This window comes from Haliaeetus leucocephalus, unplaced genomic scaffold, assembly GCF_000737465.1.
Source record: "Haliaeetus leucocephalus isolate CR32 unplaced genomic scaffold, Haliaeetus_leucocephalus-4.0 Scaffold41, whole genome shotgun sequence".
Lineage (NCBI taxonomy): Eukaryota > Metazoa > Chordata > Aves > Accipitriformes > Accipitridae > Haliaeetus > Haliaeetus leucocephalus.
The window spans coordinates 1,880,496-1,897,549 of NW_010972477.1; the positions used below are offsets into that span (position 1 = coordinate 1,880,496).

A 17,054-nucleotide genomic window follows, 5' to 3' on the forward strand; every position below is an offset into this window, starting at 1 on the left:
CCTGCAAGCTTGCTGAAGGTAGTTATGGGGTAGAAGGCTTCAGATTATCTTTCATTTTGAGGTCTGAAACAAAGTAGTGAGGTATGGGTTTTAGTTTATGCAGCTTCTTGGACAAGAAAGATACTTCTTGAAAAAGTATGAGTGAACTACAGTGATAATTTAAATCAGTCATGAAAAATGTGATGCTTAGAAATGACAACTCAGAATGTAAAGTTGTGATGACTGAAGGTTCAAATGTAGGCGATCAACAATGTTTTGTTTTCATCCATCACCTTTTGTTTTCATGTTGAGGTCTTTAATCTAGGTAAAACTTCTTTGATCATGAGATTTGACTTCAGTCTCTTTGTCTGTCATTTGTTTTTGTTTTTTTTTTTTTGTTTTTTTTTGTTTTTCTAAATCAAGTCAGACTTGCATTTTTTAGGACAGTTGGTCAAAGCACAAATTTATGTGCTCTGTCAATATTCTCTGGGAGAGCTCTTTTGGTTTCCTCCTTGCAAGTTTCTGGTTTCTTAGGGCAAACTTTTTCTGTCACTTCACAGCATTATCTGCTGAATGAAGTGGGGTATACAAAACTACAATTTTTTTGAATTGGTATTGAATCTCTAAGGAAAAAGTATTATGTTGGAAGATTTGAGGATTTTTTTTTTCCAGCTTTTGTTTCAATTTTATATACAGACGTGTTATACACATGAAAACTGAGTGCTTCTTTCTGTCTGATGTGACTAGGAGTTATCTAGATAAGTAAGTTTCAGTTGTTTCATGTGTTTTAACCTAATGGCTCCCTGTTTGTTTCCTAGGAAGTCCCATGTGCTCTCCTCAGAAATAAAGGTACAATGTTATGTTACATATATAATGTGAAATTGTTTTAAAAACAATTCACAGCTCATTCTAGTTTGGGGTTTAATTGACGAAGTTGGCAAACATCTGATGAGTACTGCTTCTTTTATCCATACTTCTATGCCAAATTGATCATTTCTTGAGATGCTGCTACTTTTGGGAAGAGGTTTGGAATAAACTTATTTCACTTCTGTCCATTTTTTATGTAAGGAAAAACTTCTTCAGCATTTGATCTCAAAGATTCCAGACAAGCTGTCTGTTTCAATTTGAACATTTCTCATGCCACCTGCGATATTCAAGAGGTTGCACCCCACCCAGCATCCTGCATATCTTTGGGTCAACTTGCATAGCTCAGATGCAAAGTAATGCTTTTGCTCTGCTCTTGTCCAAGTTCCTGGGGAAATACAAGCTTTGATTTTGCTTCACAGTTGTATGCTGCTGGTCTTTGCATCTGAGCTTGGCAGAGAGTTCCCATTTGACACTTCTTGGTATTCTGGATGTAGTGTCTCAAAATTCACCTCAGTCAAATGTTTACTTGATGGACCTCTGTCATACTGAAGTACTTATTTACAAGATACATAAGGAATTAATATGTATATTTCCTAGTTTGAGTTTCTGTCTGTGAAGACTTCGCTCTTCAGAATCCAGAAGCGATTGCTTTTGTTGCCTATGGATAGTGATAAGGATGGTCTTTGTTAGCCCTACCTTCATGAGCATATCAGCAGTAGTTGTATTTACCTGGCTTTTACTGCCTTACCAATTTGAGCAGTCTTCAGTTGGATGTTTGTGTTACTCCAGTGTGTCAGGATATCCTGTTTTCTGTGCTCTATTGTGCAGAGTTTATGGTGTAAAGACTAATGTGAAATAAACTAGTTTTCATGTATTCTGCTCTCCAAAATCCTTTTGAACAAGAGTTTGTTTAAAGGAAGCCAAGTGTTCACATAGGAATTAGTGTGGTAGAGCAAGTAATTTAAAAGTTTGCTTGGTGACTTATTTTGTGTTAGTCTCTTCTAGACCATGCTCTGCAACAGCCTTGGCATAATATTGTGATCGCAGCTTTTGTTCTCAGCATAAGCAAATACATAAAAGTAATGACTGTTTGTTTGCGTTTGGGGTTTTTTTGTTGTTTTGTTTTTAATAGCTGCTATTACATTCATGTGTGACAAGCGATGCAACAAGAAAAGATCATGTGGACGACACAAGTGTAATGAAGTTTGCTGTGTGGTAAGTTTATATGTGGTTTTCTAAAATTGTTCGTTGTGATGTGTGTCTGGTTCTGGTTGTGTTGTTAAAAGACTTTTTTGCCTTCATATCTTTCCATTTTTGTGCATCTTCAGTCTCTATTTGCAGTATAGGTCGTGCTCAAAAAGTTTGTGTGAATGCATTTATTTTGCAGTATTTGTTTTATGGGTATCATTATAAATGTAAAACCATTTTCCAGCCTAAATGCAATTAAATTGGTTTAAAGGTGCTTTTTGTCAATGCAGTGATTCCAGGGAGAATGGGGAGGGGAAGGACATTGCTTAATACAAGAAGCACAAGCTATGATGTAGCTATGTCTGCAACAGAGGTCTTAACAGAATCCACTTTAAAAATTGTGTATCCATACAGTGATGGAAAAATTCTATAGATAAGGCCTAAGCTATTTTTTGCACTATACAGTTTTGTCAATTAGTAGATTATGACCTCACAGAGAAAAATAAACCACTGGGGTTTATAGTTTAATTGTGCTTTTCTTTTTTGCCTTCCCATAGGACACAGAACATAAGTGTTCTTTGGTTTGTGGTCGTAAACTCAACTGTGGGCTTCATAGATGTGAAGAACCCTGTCATCGGGGCAGTTGTCAAACGTGCTGGCAAACGAGTAAGTTACGTGCAAGAGTATTTTATTTCTTATATATTATAGAAATTTATTCACTTAACTGGTCAGAATTGAACAGACAATGTGATCCAAATTGACCAGAACCTGAAAAATAAGTAGTTGATTTTGACTGGGTTTTTTTTTTCATGAAAGAGGAAGTTATTTCATTTTAGATGAGTTTACTAAGTGTTGGATTTTAATACTTAAAATTGAATTACAGTGAAATATATTCAGTTATGCATGTTGATCCAGCAATCGCTTAAAAAAAATCAAGGACTCGCACAAGAAAAAAAGCTGTTTAGAAAGATAATTTCTAAGTTAAGGGAACTCTTGTTTAACAACATAATAACTGTTCAAGATATTGAAGTATGTAGCAGAATTTGTTTAGATACTTAGAATTCAGACTTTCCCAACTTGGTACACTAGTGATTTTTCCTTAGGACCATCTGAAGAAATAAGAGATGTCAGTGTGTGTGTCTTAGGCTTTCTGGTCACGTTCTGGATGGTGGAAATTAGTACTGAATTGCTAGAAATATATTGACAGCCAGCAGGTACTAATTTTGTTATGATTGCTGAACTGTTTAAAGATTTAAGCTGGTGCAATAGCTTTAGACAGATAGGTACTCTGTTAAAAGCTGTGCCACTTTAATATGCTAGTTTTCTACAACTGCTTTTTACCACTTGATGTAGGCTACCATATGTTGATTATTTTGCACCATTATAATAGGTAGATAATACTAAATTTTCTGATTTTGGCCTGAAGCAGACAGAAGAATGCTTCTACATTTCCTTCTGCTAGCAGAATCTTTAGTTGATCTGGAACATCTTCATATGTGATAACAGTTTAATTTTTTTTCTGTCTCCTATTTTAATAGAGATTTCCCCTTTCTTTATATAGATGTAGCTTATCACAGAAATTATAAGCTATTTATTAAATGCAATTTCTGGAAGTTGGGCAGAAAAAAAGCCCTTAGTGGATTCTTCAGCTTGTATCCATCCTTCCACTCAGCGTTTGCTTAAGAAGTTTGAAAGTTTTCTTTAAATCCATCATCGTTAAGTCTTATAGCTGTGAGTTCTGTGCTTATTTTTGCATCTTCTGTAATCTACAATAAAACTGTGAGGGGAGAGTGTTTCTAGAATGGAGTATAAATACTCACCTGTAGTTCCCCTTTGGCTTTCATCAAATACTGTCTTTTATCTAGTAGTTCTGTAGTCACTCCTGGAGAAAAGTGAGTCTTCTCTCTCAGAAGCTGGGTACTGCTTTGGAACTGCTCATTGGAATGGGGGAAAGGGGACAGTGAAATGTGGAAAGTGTGAACCAGATCTCATGACATTAGTGAAAAGGAGAGAGGCAGGTGTTGTACATTGTAAGGATACTGTTTACAGCTGGAAGTGTCTTAGCTGCAGTAGTACATGCATCTGTCCTATATCATATGCATATGGACATAGTCAAAGAACTCCACTTTTATGGAGACCAACTTCTCATGGAAACACCTCTTTTCCAGGATAATAGAGCCTCTGTATCTCACTGTGGTTGAAATAGCGCTGTAGTCTGTCTTAATAGCCTACATGCATGCTGACTGTACCTCTCTTTACAAAAAATAAATGTTTGTGTGTCCAAGCATTTCTCTTGACATAGCGAAATAGTAATCTGAATGCCTCAGAGGTCCTGTTAGTAACTTCTGGTCTAGTTGAGTCAGAACGCACAGATTTTTCTGAGGGGTTGTTTTTCTTCACTGGATTTCATGGGTTTGATCTTCAAGATCATTAAACTTCTCCCCGTTGCTGCAGTACTTTTGAGGATTGTATTTCACTCTCAGACCTAAGGTTCAGATGCCTGTCTTAGCCTGAAGAGACCTAAGGATTGCCTCCCCTGTAAAATGTTCCACTGTTGGATGCGATGCAATTGAGAGGTTAAGCTTCACTGCTGAAATTTTGCAGTGGGGTCCTTTTCTGAGCACAGGAGAAGCAGCTATTTACTCAAGGAACCAGATACTTACAGTCATTTGGCTCAAACCTTTGTGTCCCTGAAGTCTCCCATTCTGAATCTGTCCAGAGGTAAATCAGCTAAGCAGTATCTTCAAAGATTTTTTTACCTGCTTTCCCGGGGTGCTGCTAGTTGACATTTCAGAGGCATACATTGTGTGGTTCTGACCTTGTAGCTGATAGGGAGTGCTTCTCAGCACCAAGAAGTCCATCCTTGGCTCTGATCCACCTGTCTAGCCACCAGTTTGCAATTGGGCTGCATCAGCCATGGTATCATGTGCCATGGCATGGTCAGCTGTAAGCCACTTGCCACTCATTAGACTGGATATCTTGCCCCTGCCTCCATCTCCACTACTGGTTTTGCTGGAAATGGTGAGGGCTGGCATCAAGATGCAGTACTATAGTGCATCTATACCTCTGTGGTTCTGTGTGCTTCCCAGGTACTTTACCTTTCCAGTGTCATTTCCTCAGTGCTGAAAGGTGAGGTCCCTTTCTATGCCAGGGTCTCTTTATACACACCCAGTCTACTTCAAGAGAGCAATACGTCTCTTGGGGAAGATAAATTATGTCAGTGTTAGACAGCTTTTTTTTTTTTTTTTTAAAGTTTTCAGATGTTGTATTTCTACTCTTTGGATCAGACCTCTCTGCACTTCCTCCCCATTGTCCCAATTAGTGCTAGTTAAGGAACCTTCATTACAGTTAAGATGCTTCACCTATCACTTCTCATCAGTAGCAAGCAGCCAGTGTAGCTGTCTAACACTCAGGTCTTCCAGGGACTTTGGTCTCTGGTCTTTCATCTTCCTGGACCAAGGAAGACTTGTGACTTTAAAGCCTGGAAAGTTATAGGTTGTTTAAGACCTGTAGTGAGGGACAGCAAAAGCCCTACTCTTTCCTATGCTTGGTTTCAACAGAAAATCCATGGATGTTCTGAAACTTTTCGGCTTATTCTACTCCTTTCTACCTCTTCCTTCTAACCCTTAATATTTTGTTCTCCCTAGCATTCTTACTTGCTGGAATTTATTGTGATTGAGTCTCATTAGACAAGAATTATGATCCTTTCTACTAACTGCTGCGCTCTAAGATACACAGGCAAATGCCTAGGACCTGGCCTGAGATTTAACTCGCTGAACAGACCATAAAAAACAACCAGACATGACAAATTTCTGAACATAACAAAAAACACAGTGAAAAGCTGACAAAAGTTGGATTTCACAGATGTTAAGGGTGAGAGATGACTGAGCTTCACAGATAACTGGAGGAGGGAGGTATTGGGAACCTTTTGGGGAGTGGAATATTGCAAGGCCAACAGAACTTAGGTAGTTGTGTGAGGCTGGGATGACCTAGGTAACGATACCAGAAATAGCAGATTTGGGTACATTTGTAGCTATGCTGGAACCAATGGGGAGAAATTTATTGTGGTAGGTTATTTGGGAGGAATCAGGGTGGATGCATGGGAAAATGGAGAGAAGGGGAGATAAAAGACACCATTTGCACAAAGGAAGCCGCTGGTCAGTGTGCTGCTCTGACACAGCCCTGTGTACTTGATGACAACTGTCTATCCTGTCCTAGTTAAGAATAAGATTTAATATCTTTCATTGTAATTCCGGGCTCTGTTCTGCATGTGAGAGGTCTAAGTGCCAGCACCTGGAGACTTGGCCGCAAATCATGCAGGCACATAGTCTCTATGCTAGCAACTGGAAAGGCCAGACAGACTTACTATACTGTATGCCAGCAGCTGGAGAATGGAATCACAAGTTATAGGGGCCCCTTGGTCTGAGTGCCAGCACCTGGAGAGACCAGGGGGTGTGCCATCCCTTGTTAATTCCAATCCTGTCTGTGCCTGTGTATGTCTGGGTAATTTGCTAATGAACTTGCTTCAGAGCTGGACTGACTGTCTAGTGGGAGGAGATCTGCCTCTGGAAATACCCAAGGTTTTAGCCAGTGACTGGGTAAGGGGTCTGTCCAGGTATGGATATTAGACAGAGCCTATGCTAATATTTGAGATCCATGAATGTGGCATGCATGTGAATATAGAGTGTATGCGTGTATGTGTGTTTCTTCACTAGTGAACTTCAATCCTGATGAGCTGGAGAGGAGGAAGAAGACTTGGCTATTGGTGTTCCTGTTCGCATGAATCTTGTTTGTGTTCAGTTGGCTCTGTGTGTCCGGTCATGTTGTTGTCATATATGTATTGTCTCTCTGGAATATGTGTTTAGTCTTGCTACTGGCTGGACCTGTGTACTGATCCAGCAGCCACCATATCCATATGGAAGGGGGACAGTAGGAACCTTTGGGGTTTTAGAGTTCAACAGATTTTGCTTTGGTAGACTAGGAAGGAGGAATCCCGTGATTCCTGGAGTCAGAGAACTTGCTGAACTCAGCAGCTCCCTTAACACACTTGTCTTCTCTTCAAGTTGGAATTGTTTTGTATTTTTATTCCCCCATTGTTCTTTTATCTCCTCCATTATTCTCTCTTGTTCTCCCCGATCCACACTCTCTATTTGTTTATAGACCAACATATTCTCTTTTAATTCTCAGATTTCCTTCTATATGACTTCTGATGTTAATATTTTCTCTTAGTGTCCTGTTTTTCTAAGAATTTATCTCTTTGAACTGTAGTTTGCATTCCAACCAGTCTCCCTCCCAGTTTATTTATAGTCTGAAAAACAGCAGTGAACTCTAATGATTTTTGTGCAGTGTTAAGTTTTAGTTGGGATGGTGTATGTAAGTTTTTCTATTCCTTTGCTTGTTTTATCACTGAGATTTGGAATCTTGTGATGAGTTTAAAATCTGTTTCCCAAATGTGGAAGGAGGGGAAAAAAAAAGAAAAAGAAAATGTATACTGCCTGAGACAGAGAACTTCCAAAATGTACAAAGTTGGCTTTGAAGTATTTGGCCAGGTTCATAAGCTGCTTATGAGGATCCATGTAATATGAAATGACATAAAGAAGCATACAAAAGAAATTACAGGAAGAAGTCTACATGCTGGATGCCTTTTGGTAATTTTCTCTGGAATCTTTCCAGTACCATGTGCAGGACTTGGTAAAAGGACAAAATCTAACCATTGGTCTGAAAAAGTGATGGCAGAGGGAAGTTTGGAGCACAAGGTTTGGATGATGTGCTTTCTAGAAGGGAATTCAAGAGATCTCCCCATTTTTAAGTCAAGGATAGAACAGCAACAGCTTTCAACTTGACATAAGCATTTCTCTTACTCCAGTTCAAAATGTTGCTGTGAAAGAACCACTCTCTAAAAGCAAGCATAATTCCTAATGAAGTGATCATAGTCCAGTTTTCTTGTAGGAGCCACAAAAGCTAATAAATTCGCTACCCTGGTGCTTAATAAAAAACGAAGCTGGAGTAAAACATTTGCATGTTATTTAAAGGTTTCTCATAGTGGAGAAATACAAATACATGTAGCCATTGGGGGATATATTTGACTTGTTTTTTCAGGTTTTGACGAGTTAACTTGTTATTGTGGTGAATCCGTGATTTACCCCCCTGTCCCCTGTGGCACTCAACCACCAGAGTGTAAGAAAACATGCACCAGGCCACATGACTGTGATCATCCAGGTAAGTCAGGCCATTCAGTTTTGCTTGGGTTTTTTGTTTTGGTTTGGGTTTTTTTTGATCAAAATGTAGAAAAGTGTACATAGGTCTGTTTGAAAATATATTTGCTTTTTTATTAGATGCTCTTTCAGTAGTTGTGAATGTTTCCTAAAGTCTACACTTAAAAGTCAACCAACTAAAAACTTGCCATGAATACTAGTAGTGGTACTTCTGACTGGTAAAAGCATGGAATTTTTTTCTAATCATTGTTAATAGTCACAACACATTAAATGCTATATTCCAAAGATTGAAGCAGTAGGGTAACCTAGTGAACAGTTAGTTTCTATGTTCCTTGGAACTACATTGGCCGATTGCAAAAAATACAGCGCAGGTCAAACAGATGTGCTTTCTGACAAATTCTGTCTGATAGTATAACCCTGCTCAGAAGTTAGAAAATTCTCTGTTATTTAATTTAGAAAATATGGAAGAATATTCACCTGAAAACCTGCCATCATAATTTTTAAAGAGTACTTTAAAAGAACAGATGATCCTTGCATGAGGCATCATGCTTCCCATAAATTGCGTAGTTCTGAAATGCAGACTCATGTTTAATAGTCTATTGTCTCCTTTAATGCATTTGACTGAAGTATGCTAAAAAAATTGTGCTGGCTTTTATATTTCTGTGACTGCAGTGTACCATTCATGTCATAGTGAGGAGAAATGTCCACCCTGTACCTATCTCACTCAGAAATGGTGTATGGGCAAGCACGAAGTAAGTCTGGACGCTTAATGTTTTTGAATACTAAATAACGTTCTAGGACTGTAGGCTTAGATTCTTGTGGCCTCTTTGGAATGGAATATGTTACTGGACTTTGAGTTTAGTGTCATTAAATTAGACAAGTGTCTCTCTTATGCCATACACATTCAGACCAACTGCTGGACTATGATATAAAGAAAAACTTAGTCTTTGTCCTAAGATATTTTAGTATTGCTATTCTTATGTGGACAGTGCCAAATGAAGGTGTGAACAGTAAAAGTACTTTGAGATTTGCATTTATAATTTTTCATTTTTAGTTGTCATCTTTTTCCTCCGCTCTTCCAGCTGCGAAGTAATATTCCTTGTCATCTCACTGACATTTCCTGCGGACTTCGCTGCAATCAAATGTTAAAATGTGGAATGCACAAATGTAAAAGAATCTGTCATAAAGGAGAATGTCTTATAGATGAAGAGTGTAAACAGCCATGTACTATTCCAAGGCTATATTGTAATCATCCCTGTATGGCTCCATGTCATCCTTCTTCACCCTGCCCAACAACATCCTGCAGTGCAAAGGTTAGATACCCAAAGAAAATTCACTGTGAATTCACAGGCAAATTATATGGTTTAATTATCAGCCAATAAGAGCTGTGACAAAAAATGACATGTTTATATATTCATAGCATGACATTTTTCTGTAAACTTAAAATACTGAAATTTTTTTAACAACTATTCATCACTTCTAGCCATTATTCCACTAAAATAGGACTTTTTAAAGGAATAAATTTACCTCCCTCACACCCCTCCATGGCCGTAAAAAGACAAAAATTTTAAAAAGCTTCTCTCTTGTGTGATACAACAGGTTGATCTTCAATGTGAATGTGGAAGAAGAAAGGAGAGTATGATTTGCTCAGAAGCATCTAATACATATCAGAGGTTTGTACTGTAATAATTCTTCTAATTCCTCGCTGGACTTACTTCTTTGCACTTTGATTAAATTTCAGGCTTTACTAAGTATATTTAATTCACAAGCTTTTTCAGACTTTTTTTGTACTTTCACATATGGTTTCTTTTTTTGTATTCCTCTGAGTTTTCATACCAGCTACACTGTACTAGAACACATTCCTCTTTTCACTGTTGTTAGTGTAACTGTGGTGGTGTGTCAAAGCTTGAATCTCCCATCTGTGGAACTCTGCTCTACCCACATAGAGCAATTAGATACAGACTAATTGGGCAAGTCCGGATTCAGGCTCCTGAATGTTGTGATTACATATAGCAGTCCATGTGTGAGTTGCTGTTTGTTTCCCTTAATGTGTGATGTAACCTAGTCAATACAGATAATGAGTGATTTAAAGTCATTCTGAAATGGCTAAATTTAGGTGGGAGAGCTTTGGCATCTAAATCTTGGTTCTTAACTATGCAAACTAAGTCCTACTCAAGTCCATTTATTGCAATAGGTTTATTTCCAGATCCTATTTTTAAACTTATTTCTCTTTCTCTTTCTTATAAGAGAGGGCAAGGAAGGGACAAGGAAAAGAAGAAAAGTAGGGCTTTGGAACTTTTGAAATAAAAATAGAAAAACAGTAATAATAACAGTAATAATAATAAAATCTTACTCTGAGGCTGTGATGGAGAGGGAGTCAAAAATTAATCTAGAGAGTTAATATGCAACCAGAGTTCTGTTCTGCATCCCAGTTGATAGGAGAGCACAGTCACAGATTCTTCTTGTCTTTCAAAGAAAGCTTCCCAATGATTGTTTTATTTGGAACTGCTATTTGAGGGCTTGTTACTAGCCCAGCTTAGGATATGCTGCTTTGTTCCTGCTGAACACTGCCCAGATTCAAATTCTGACAGAAGGTAGCTTAGCAGCTACACAATAGGTGCTTAATACTACCTAATAAAAATGAGGAGGAAAATGTGCTAATCAGAAACAGTTAAGAACAATTGTAGTCAATACTACGTTGTATGCAAGATAGACTTAGAGGAGTAGTGATATAATTTTTTCCTTTTTAGAAAAAAAGGTGGGGGTTTTTTTTAGATCTGTTTCACTATGAATACAAATCAGAAGACTGACTCAACTTAGAAACTGTTTAAATTGACACATGCTTGTCATTAATGATAAGCTGGGAAGGTTATGTAACTACAAGTCCAAATTTTTGAAGGCTCTCATTTCTCTACTGTTTCTGTAGCTCAGACACTGCAAAAGTATTCACACAAGGAAACTGGTTCTTTGAAGTCAGTGAGAGTCCTTGCATGCATAAGCTGAACACATATGTATTTATCTAATCAGAGCCCAAGTCAAGAGGAAGGGAAAGAAACAATCCGTTTAAAGCAAGTGTTTGTATCTGTTCCTTCAAATGTGTTCATATATGTTTAGAAATTACTCTTGGCCCATGTGATGTTAACAAAAGCAGCATTTAATGCAAGCTAAGTTTGATAATTCCAACTGTTGAGGTTGCTGAAAGATTAAAATATTCTGATTTTGTGGGAGTTAGGTTTGGCTTTTTTTCCCACCATCTACACACTTGGGGAGGAAAGAAGTAAAAACCAACCCCAAACACAGCAAAGTAACTCTTGTAGTACTACTGTGGAAAGGTCAGCAAGTTAATGGCATATCCAAGTTTTCTCAACTTTACAGGAGTGATGAAACAGCTTTGAGCTTTGTCAGTGAATGTCAGTGGAAGAATGCCCAAGGGAACAGGAAAGTGAGTGTGCTGCTATGTCTGTACACATGATACAAATGATGATGTCATATCATCTAATGGCCCATTAACTAGACTTTGTCACCACCTGATAAATATGAAGCTGATGGTGCCTCTCAGTGCTTGTTGTTTTTATGTAGTATGATTATCCTCCTTCCTGACAGATGATGAGTTCTCTGAATGTGATACAAAACATATACAGACAAGCATATCCTTTTATCTGAATTTAACAGAAAGGATGGTTCAGAGGATAGAATGTTCCATTTTTAGGATTTTGTTTGAGAATGGTGTGGGATGTTTCACTAAAAACTTGCTGTATATTTTAGTTACAGAAATTTTAGCAAGAAAATCAGACTGTGAAGGCTTGTTATTGAAGGGAATGATGAAGAATCTTTATAAAGAAAATTGTAACAGTCTCAGTAGGCATTTTGCTCTTTCCTTATGGCTTGTATCATGCATATTTTCTAAGAAAATTTCTAAGTACTTTATAAATTAATTTTAGTGGTCTTAGTTGCACACAGTTAAGGAAGAATCACATAAAACTAAAAAGGCAATTAAAGCTACACAGTCAGCTGTAGTTTGAATATTAAGTAGGTGAGAAGAAAGAGTATTTGCATTGCTTAGAATCGATGCTCTGAAAAATTCCCTGAAGAAGCATGTCCATTTGTTAGTCTTGCTCCTAGTTGCTTAAGCAAGATGAGAGAGAGTAGACTCCTAAAACTAGGTGATGTGGAACTAGAGTCCCATTCTGTAATCTGATGAGGAAACGGTCAGTCTGTCTTACTCCTTCCACCTGGAGGTTTAAATCTGCAGCTTTATACACCTTTTCAAAGGTTTATGTGGTGCTTGAAATGAAATCTAACACTCTTCTTTTTCAGAATAGCTGCTATATCTATAGCCACTAAGTTAACAGATCTACAGCTTGGGGATTCAGTGGAAATCAGTAGGCTTATTACGAAAAAAGAAATGAAGCAGGCCAGGTAAGGAGATACACACAGAAACATATTTGAAACCCTTGTACGTACCTGAAACATAGGTGATGTGGAAAATACATACTATTGTGAGCAAAATCCCAGCTAAAATAGGAAGAATTTAAGTAGCCATCCTCTACTGTAACAATACTGCTAAAAGTATTTTGCAATTCCTTAGCAGTTCATGTTTCTGCTTTCATGTAGAATGAGTTCTCTATCATTGGCTGGTTTGTTGTTATAATTATGTATGGAACAATATAATTGTGGTTTCAAAGTTTCTTTCTACCCAGAAAACTCCTTAGAGTTCCCCTGGATTTTTTCAGATTTCTCTACAGTATAACTTTTTGCTTTTAAGCATTCCTTCCTGGATGATTAATGGGGAATATTTTCCCCTAGTCATCATCTTACTATTTTTAATATTTTTCTATTACCCTTTTTAGATTTCTTACATTTGTATCTGATTGGCACTTCTGTGTTCTCACACTGGCTGGCACTGCAAGTCTGCTTTTAAGTCGCAGAAAGCCTTGTGACTTAAGTTTGGTGACTTGCTGTTCCTCCTGATGTTCCTCAGGACTGGAATAGCTTGTCTTCTAGTACCCTTTCTTTAAGGAATTGCCAAGTTTCTCCAACATCCTTCTGTCAGAAACTTGACTGCCTGAAGTCTTTGCCATTGAAATCCCTAATTTCTGGTTTTAGTTTATTTTTGTTACCACCTCTCCTTAATTGTGAATTTTGTGAATTGTGAATTTAATTGTGAATCTCTCTTAATTGTGAATTTTATTATTTCAGGGTCAGTCTGTTATGTGTGTAAAGTCAAAATAGTGAAATTTCCCATACGGTTGCTTCATGACTTCCTGTATCAAAAGCTAATACCAGCATACTTCAAGAACTTTTGCTATTCATTCTGTCTATTTGTTTAATGTCTATGAAATTGGAGCACATTATTACTAAGTCCTTTTGGATAATTTTCTACACTGAAATAATTTTAACTCTTGAGCGTATGGGCAAGATGAACTAACACCAGAAACGATGCATGGGAACACCTGCTCATCCCAGTCTCCAGCTTCATTCTAGTTGGGCCAGTGTCATACTTCAGAAGAAAGGGGCGGGGGGGGGGGAACAAGGGGAAAGAGGGAGACCAGTACTGATTCCTGCATGCAACTTTAAAGAGCATGGTATTAGTAATGTATAAGCATGGTATAAGAAAGACACAAATAGGAAGCAGTAATTGAGTCTTTTAGCCTACCCTGTTTTTTTCAATTAATTGAATACTCAAAAATGTACAATATGAGCATTAATTTTTGTCTCTAGAATTACTTTAGAATAAACTCTGCTTCACCCAGATTGAGCCTCAACTACTTTGTTCCTATTTGTATCACAATGCCAACCAGATACGAATATACTCAACAACATGAAGCCAACTTCAGCTTCTCCAAAAAAAGAGTCACTGTTTAAAGAAAGCAACCATTTGGCAGTGCTAGAACTCGAGGGACAGGATGTGGGGTGGTAGAAGAAGGGGGGATGACTTTTTCAGCTACTAAAGCTGCAAGTCTGTCATAACAGCTGTATACTTGCCAGGAGAGCAAATAAGACACCATTGTCTCTGTTGGTGTCCCAGCCTTTGCAATGTGTAATATAAAATGTGTCGTAGTCACTGCCGCGCATCTTTCTGTGTGGGCAGAGTTATACTGCCCTTTCCTTGAATAGCTGAAATTCCCACAGATGACTTTTCTTTGTGCAGATCTTTCCTAATATGATATCTGAACTGGCAGGTAGCCTTTATTCAAGGACAGTCAGAGGAAGTATTCTCCCTTCCCCACTCTTTTCATCTACCAAATACTGGGGCAGGGGAGGAAAAGAGATGATGGCACATAAAGTATTTATTCTTAAATTTCTAGTTTATTGTCAAACTCCAGTATTTTCAGAGTAACTTACAAATCTGCTTCATTCATTTACAATAGCAGAATATTTTATGCAAACTGTGCAGAGATTTCCTTTCTTTGTTTCTCTCTGTGGTCCTGTCTGTAGACATTTTATACTCTAGTTTGGTTTCCTTAACTAGGGTTTGGGGGTTTCTGGTGACAAATTTGGTCTCTAAATTGGCTACATTCCTTTTTTAGAGGAGGAGAATATGGTTCTTCAAGCAAATAACTGAACAGTACCATGTTGATCTTAGAGTGGAAGTATGTTAGCTTTCTTCCGCCTCCTTCAAGAAATCCACCAGAAGTTCTAGATCCTATAGCTGTGTGTCTCCAAACATAATACACGTCACTGAATGAACCAGTTTCCCCTGTAGTATTTGTTTGAAATCAAGGAACTATTATCAACAGAATCAGTTCACTTATGCAGTCTAAGGGGCAGAAGTTTGTAACTGCCACTGAAATTCTGGAGAACTTTTGATCCTTCTCTGACATTTTAATCCCTTAAAATAAATTACAAAATACCTTTCAAAGATGAGACAGAAAACTGAAACTTGTAACTCTACTGACACTAGAAGTTATGGGCTCAGTTGAAATACTGATTCTTATAGTGTATCATAATCCTCCATACGCCTAGCTAACTTCCCTGTTTTTCCTGACTGATAATTTTTTCTGATGCATATGAGTAAGTGACCTTGTCACATATTCCTCTGCTAATTTCCCATCCTTCCTAGCATCGCCTCAATGCTGATATCAACTGCATTTTTTTTTCCTCAAATTATCTAATTTACCAATACAATAAAACCTAATTCAGAAGCTGTTTTTCTCAGCTTCTATATGGCTTTGGTAATTGCTGCTTCTGTTCAAGACCTGGAGAAGGGCTTGTGTGCTTAAAGATCTTTGATTACTGTTTGGTTTTAGCTGTGTTATCTGTTCTAATACAATAAACTATTCTCACACACTCTTCTTAACTTCTTTAGGCTGTGATAATGATATGATACCAACAAAGCTACAGTTTGAAAAGTATGAGTAGCAGCAGTAATTCTAATTGTATTTTTCTTTCATAATTCAGGTTGCAATGTGATGAAGAATGCTTAGCTCTTCAGAGGAACAGGTGAGCAATGAACTTGCTTTTTTTCAGAAGTCCAGGTTCAGAAAGTTAATGCTATGTGGAAGAAAATCCTGTCCTGTGTGACCCAGAGAACTGATGAATGTGGAGATCTGTATTGAGTGATCTGAGATCTTACTAGAATATTCTAGTGACAAGTCCTAAATGAGTAGTTTCAAATGTACAGACTGTATCTTTTGCAAGCTGTTCATCTATATTAGTAACCTGTGTCTTTACTCTTCAATGACAACATGTTTGGGAGGCTGGGGGGATTTGTGTGTTTATTTTTGTTTGGTTGTGTTTTTGTTATGTTTTGTTTCTTCCCTCCTATCCTCAAATTTAGGCGACTTGCTGAGGCTCTTGAAATAGATGATAATTCGGATCCTTTTAACATCCGTTCTTCTGGACCAAAGTACAGTGACCTTTTAAAAGAAGATGCGAGGTATGTGTTCTGATGATGACAGGTGTCATAGGCAAACAGTGTTGAGAGCAAGATGGGAAATGCAGGATAGTTACATTTACTCTTGTAAAAATGCCTGTGTTGACTCTTCTCTCCAGCCTTGGCAATAGGTGATAATTGAGGCAAAGGAGGTGATGTGCACTTCTCAAGATCTCCAAAACAAGAACCTGAAAAATAAAAGTGCCCAATAGGTTGCTTTGTTCTGTAACAGGACCAGATTTAGTATGGGAACATCATTCTCCACCATTCTTCTCACTACGAATCAGTACCTGTACTTCTAACGTCTCCTCTGCTTTTGTACACAACCAACCCCCACCTCAGTGCTCCTTGTAAACTTTTCAAGACAAAGACAAAAGTGATGGCTAAGTAATGAAATATGCTCTCATAGCCTGGCATTATTTCCCTCCACTAATCTCATTTATTCTTTTGCCTTACTGTCCTTATTTTAAAAATAAAGAAATGGAGTTAACAAAGCACTTGGTTGACGTAGAGCTAAGCCTATGCCAGTGCTGACTGCAAAGAGGGCTGCTAGACAGAAACATCTGGAAATGAGGCAATAGAAAATCAAGGTAATATCAAAAGCATCACACTGATAAATACTATGCAATCTGTAATGACAGGGAGGGATCAGACACCTTTTTTAAAAAGGTCCTTGAATGATAAGTGTCATCTAAGAATTTTTTACTCTTGGGTGTGTGCGTTTGTAGGCATGACAGTAGTTTTTACCAGCTCTAAGTTTTTAGAACAGCTGAATTTGTTTTTCTCTTGCTTCACTGTCCTATGATACATAAATTTCATATTTGTGTGAGGATGTTTTCTACTTGAAAATCCTTGTCCTTGTTTCGGCTGGGATAGAGTCAGTTTTCTTCTCAGTAGCTGGTAATGTGTTTTGGATTTAGTGTGAGAAC

General features: G+C 37.7%; 1 protein-coding gene across 1 annotated transcript in view; it reads left to right on the plus strand.

The window, feature by feature from the left end:
- The window catches only part of NFX1 (nuclear transcription factor, X-box binding 1), a 70,108-nt gene that overhangs the window by 31,208 nt on the left and 21,846 nt on the right, over positions 1-17,054 (plus strand). The window contains exons 11-20 of the mRNA XM_010577124.1: positions 798-828; positions 1,979-2,061; positions 2,592-2,700; positions 8,134-8,253; positions 8,922-9,001; positions 9,332-9,562; positions 9,849-9,922; positions 12,567-12,668; positions 15,651-15,692; positions 16,030-16,128. Coding sequence (XP_010575426.1) covers positions 798-828; positions 1,979-2,061; positions 2,592-2,700; positions 8,134-8,253; positions 8,922-9,001; positions 9,332-9,562; positions 9,849-9,922; positions 12,567-12,668; positions 15,651-15,692; positions 16,030-16,128 — 971 coding nt within the window. The remainder of the gene's footprint in view (positions 1-797; positions 829-1,978; positions 2,062-2,591; positions 2,701-8,133; positions 8,254-8,921; positions 9,002-9,331; positions 9,563-9,848; positions 9,923-12,566; positions 12,669-15,650; positions 15,693-16,029; positions 16,129-17,054) is intronic.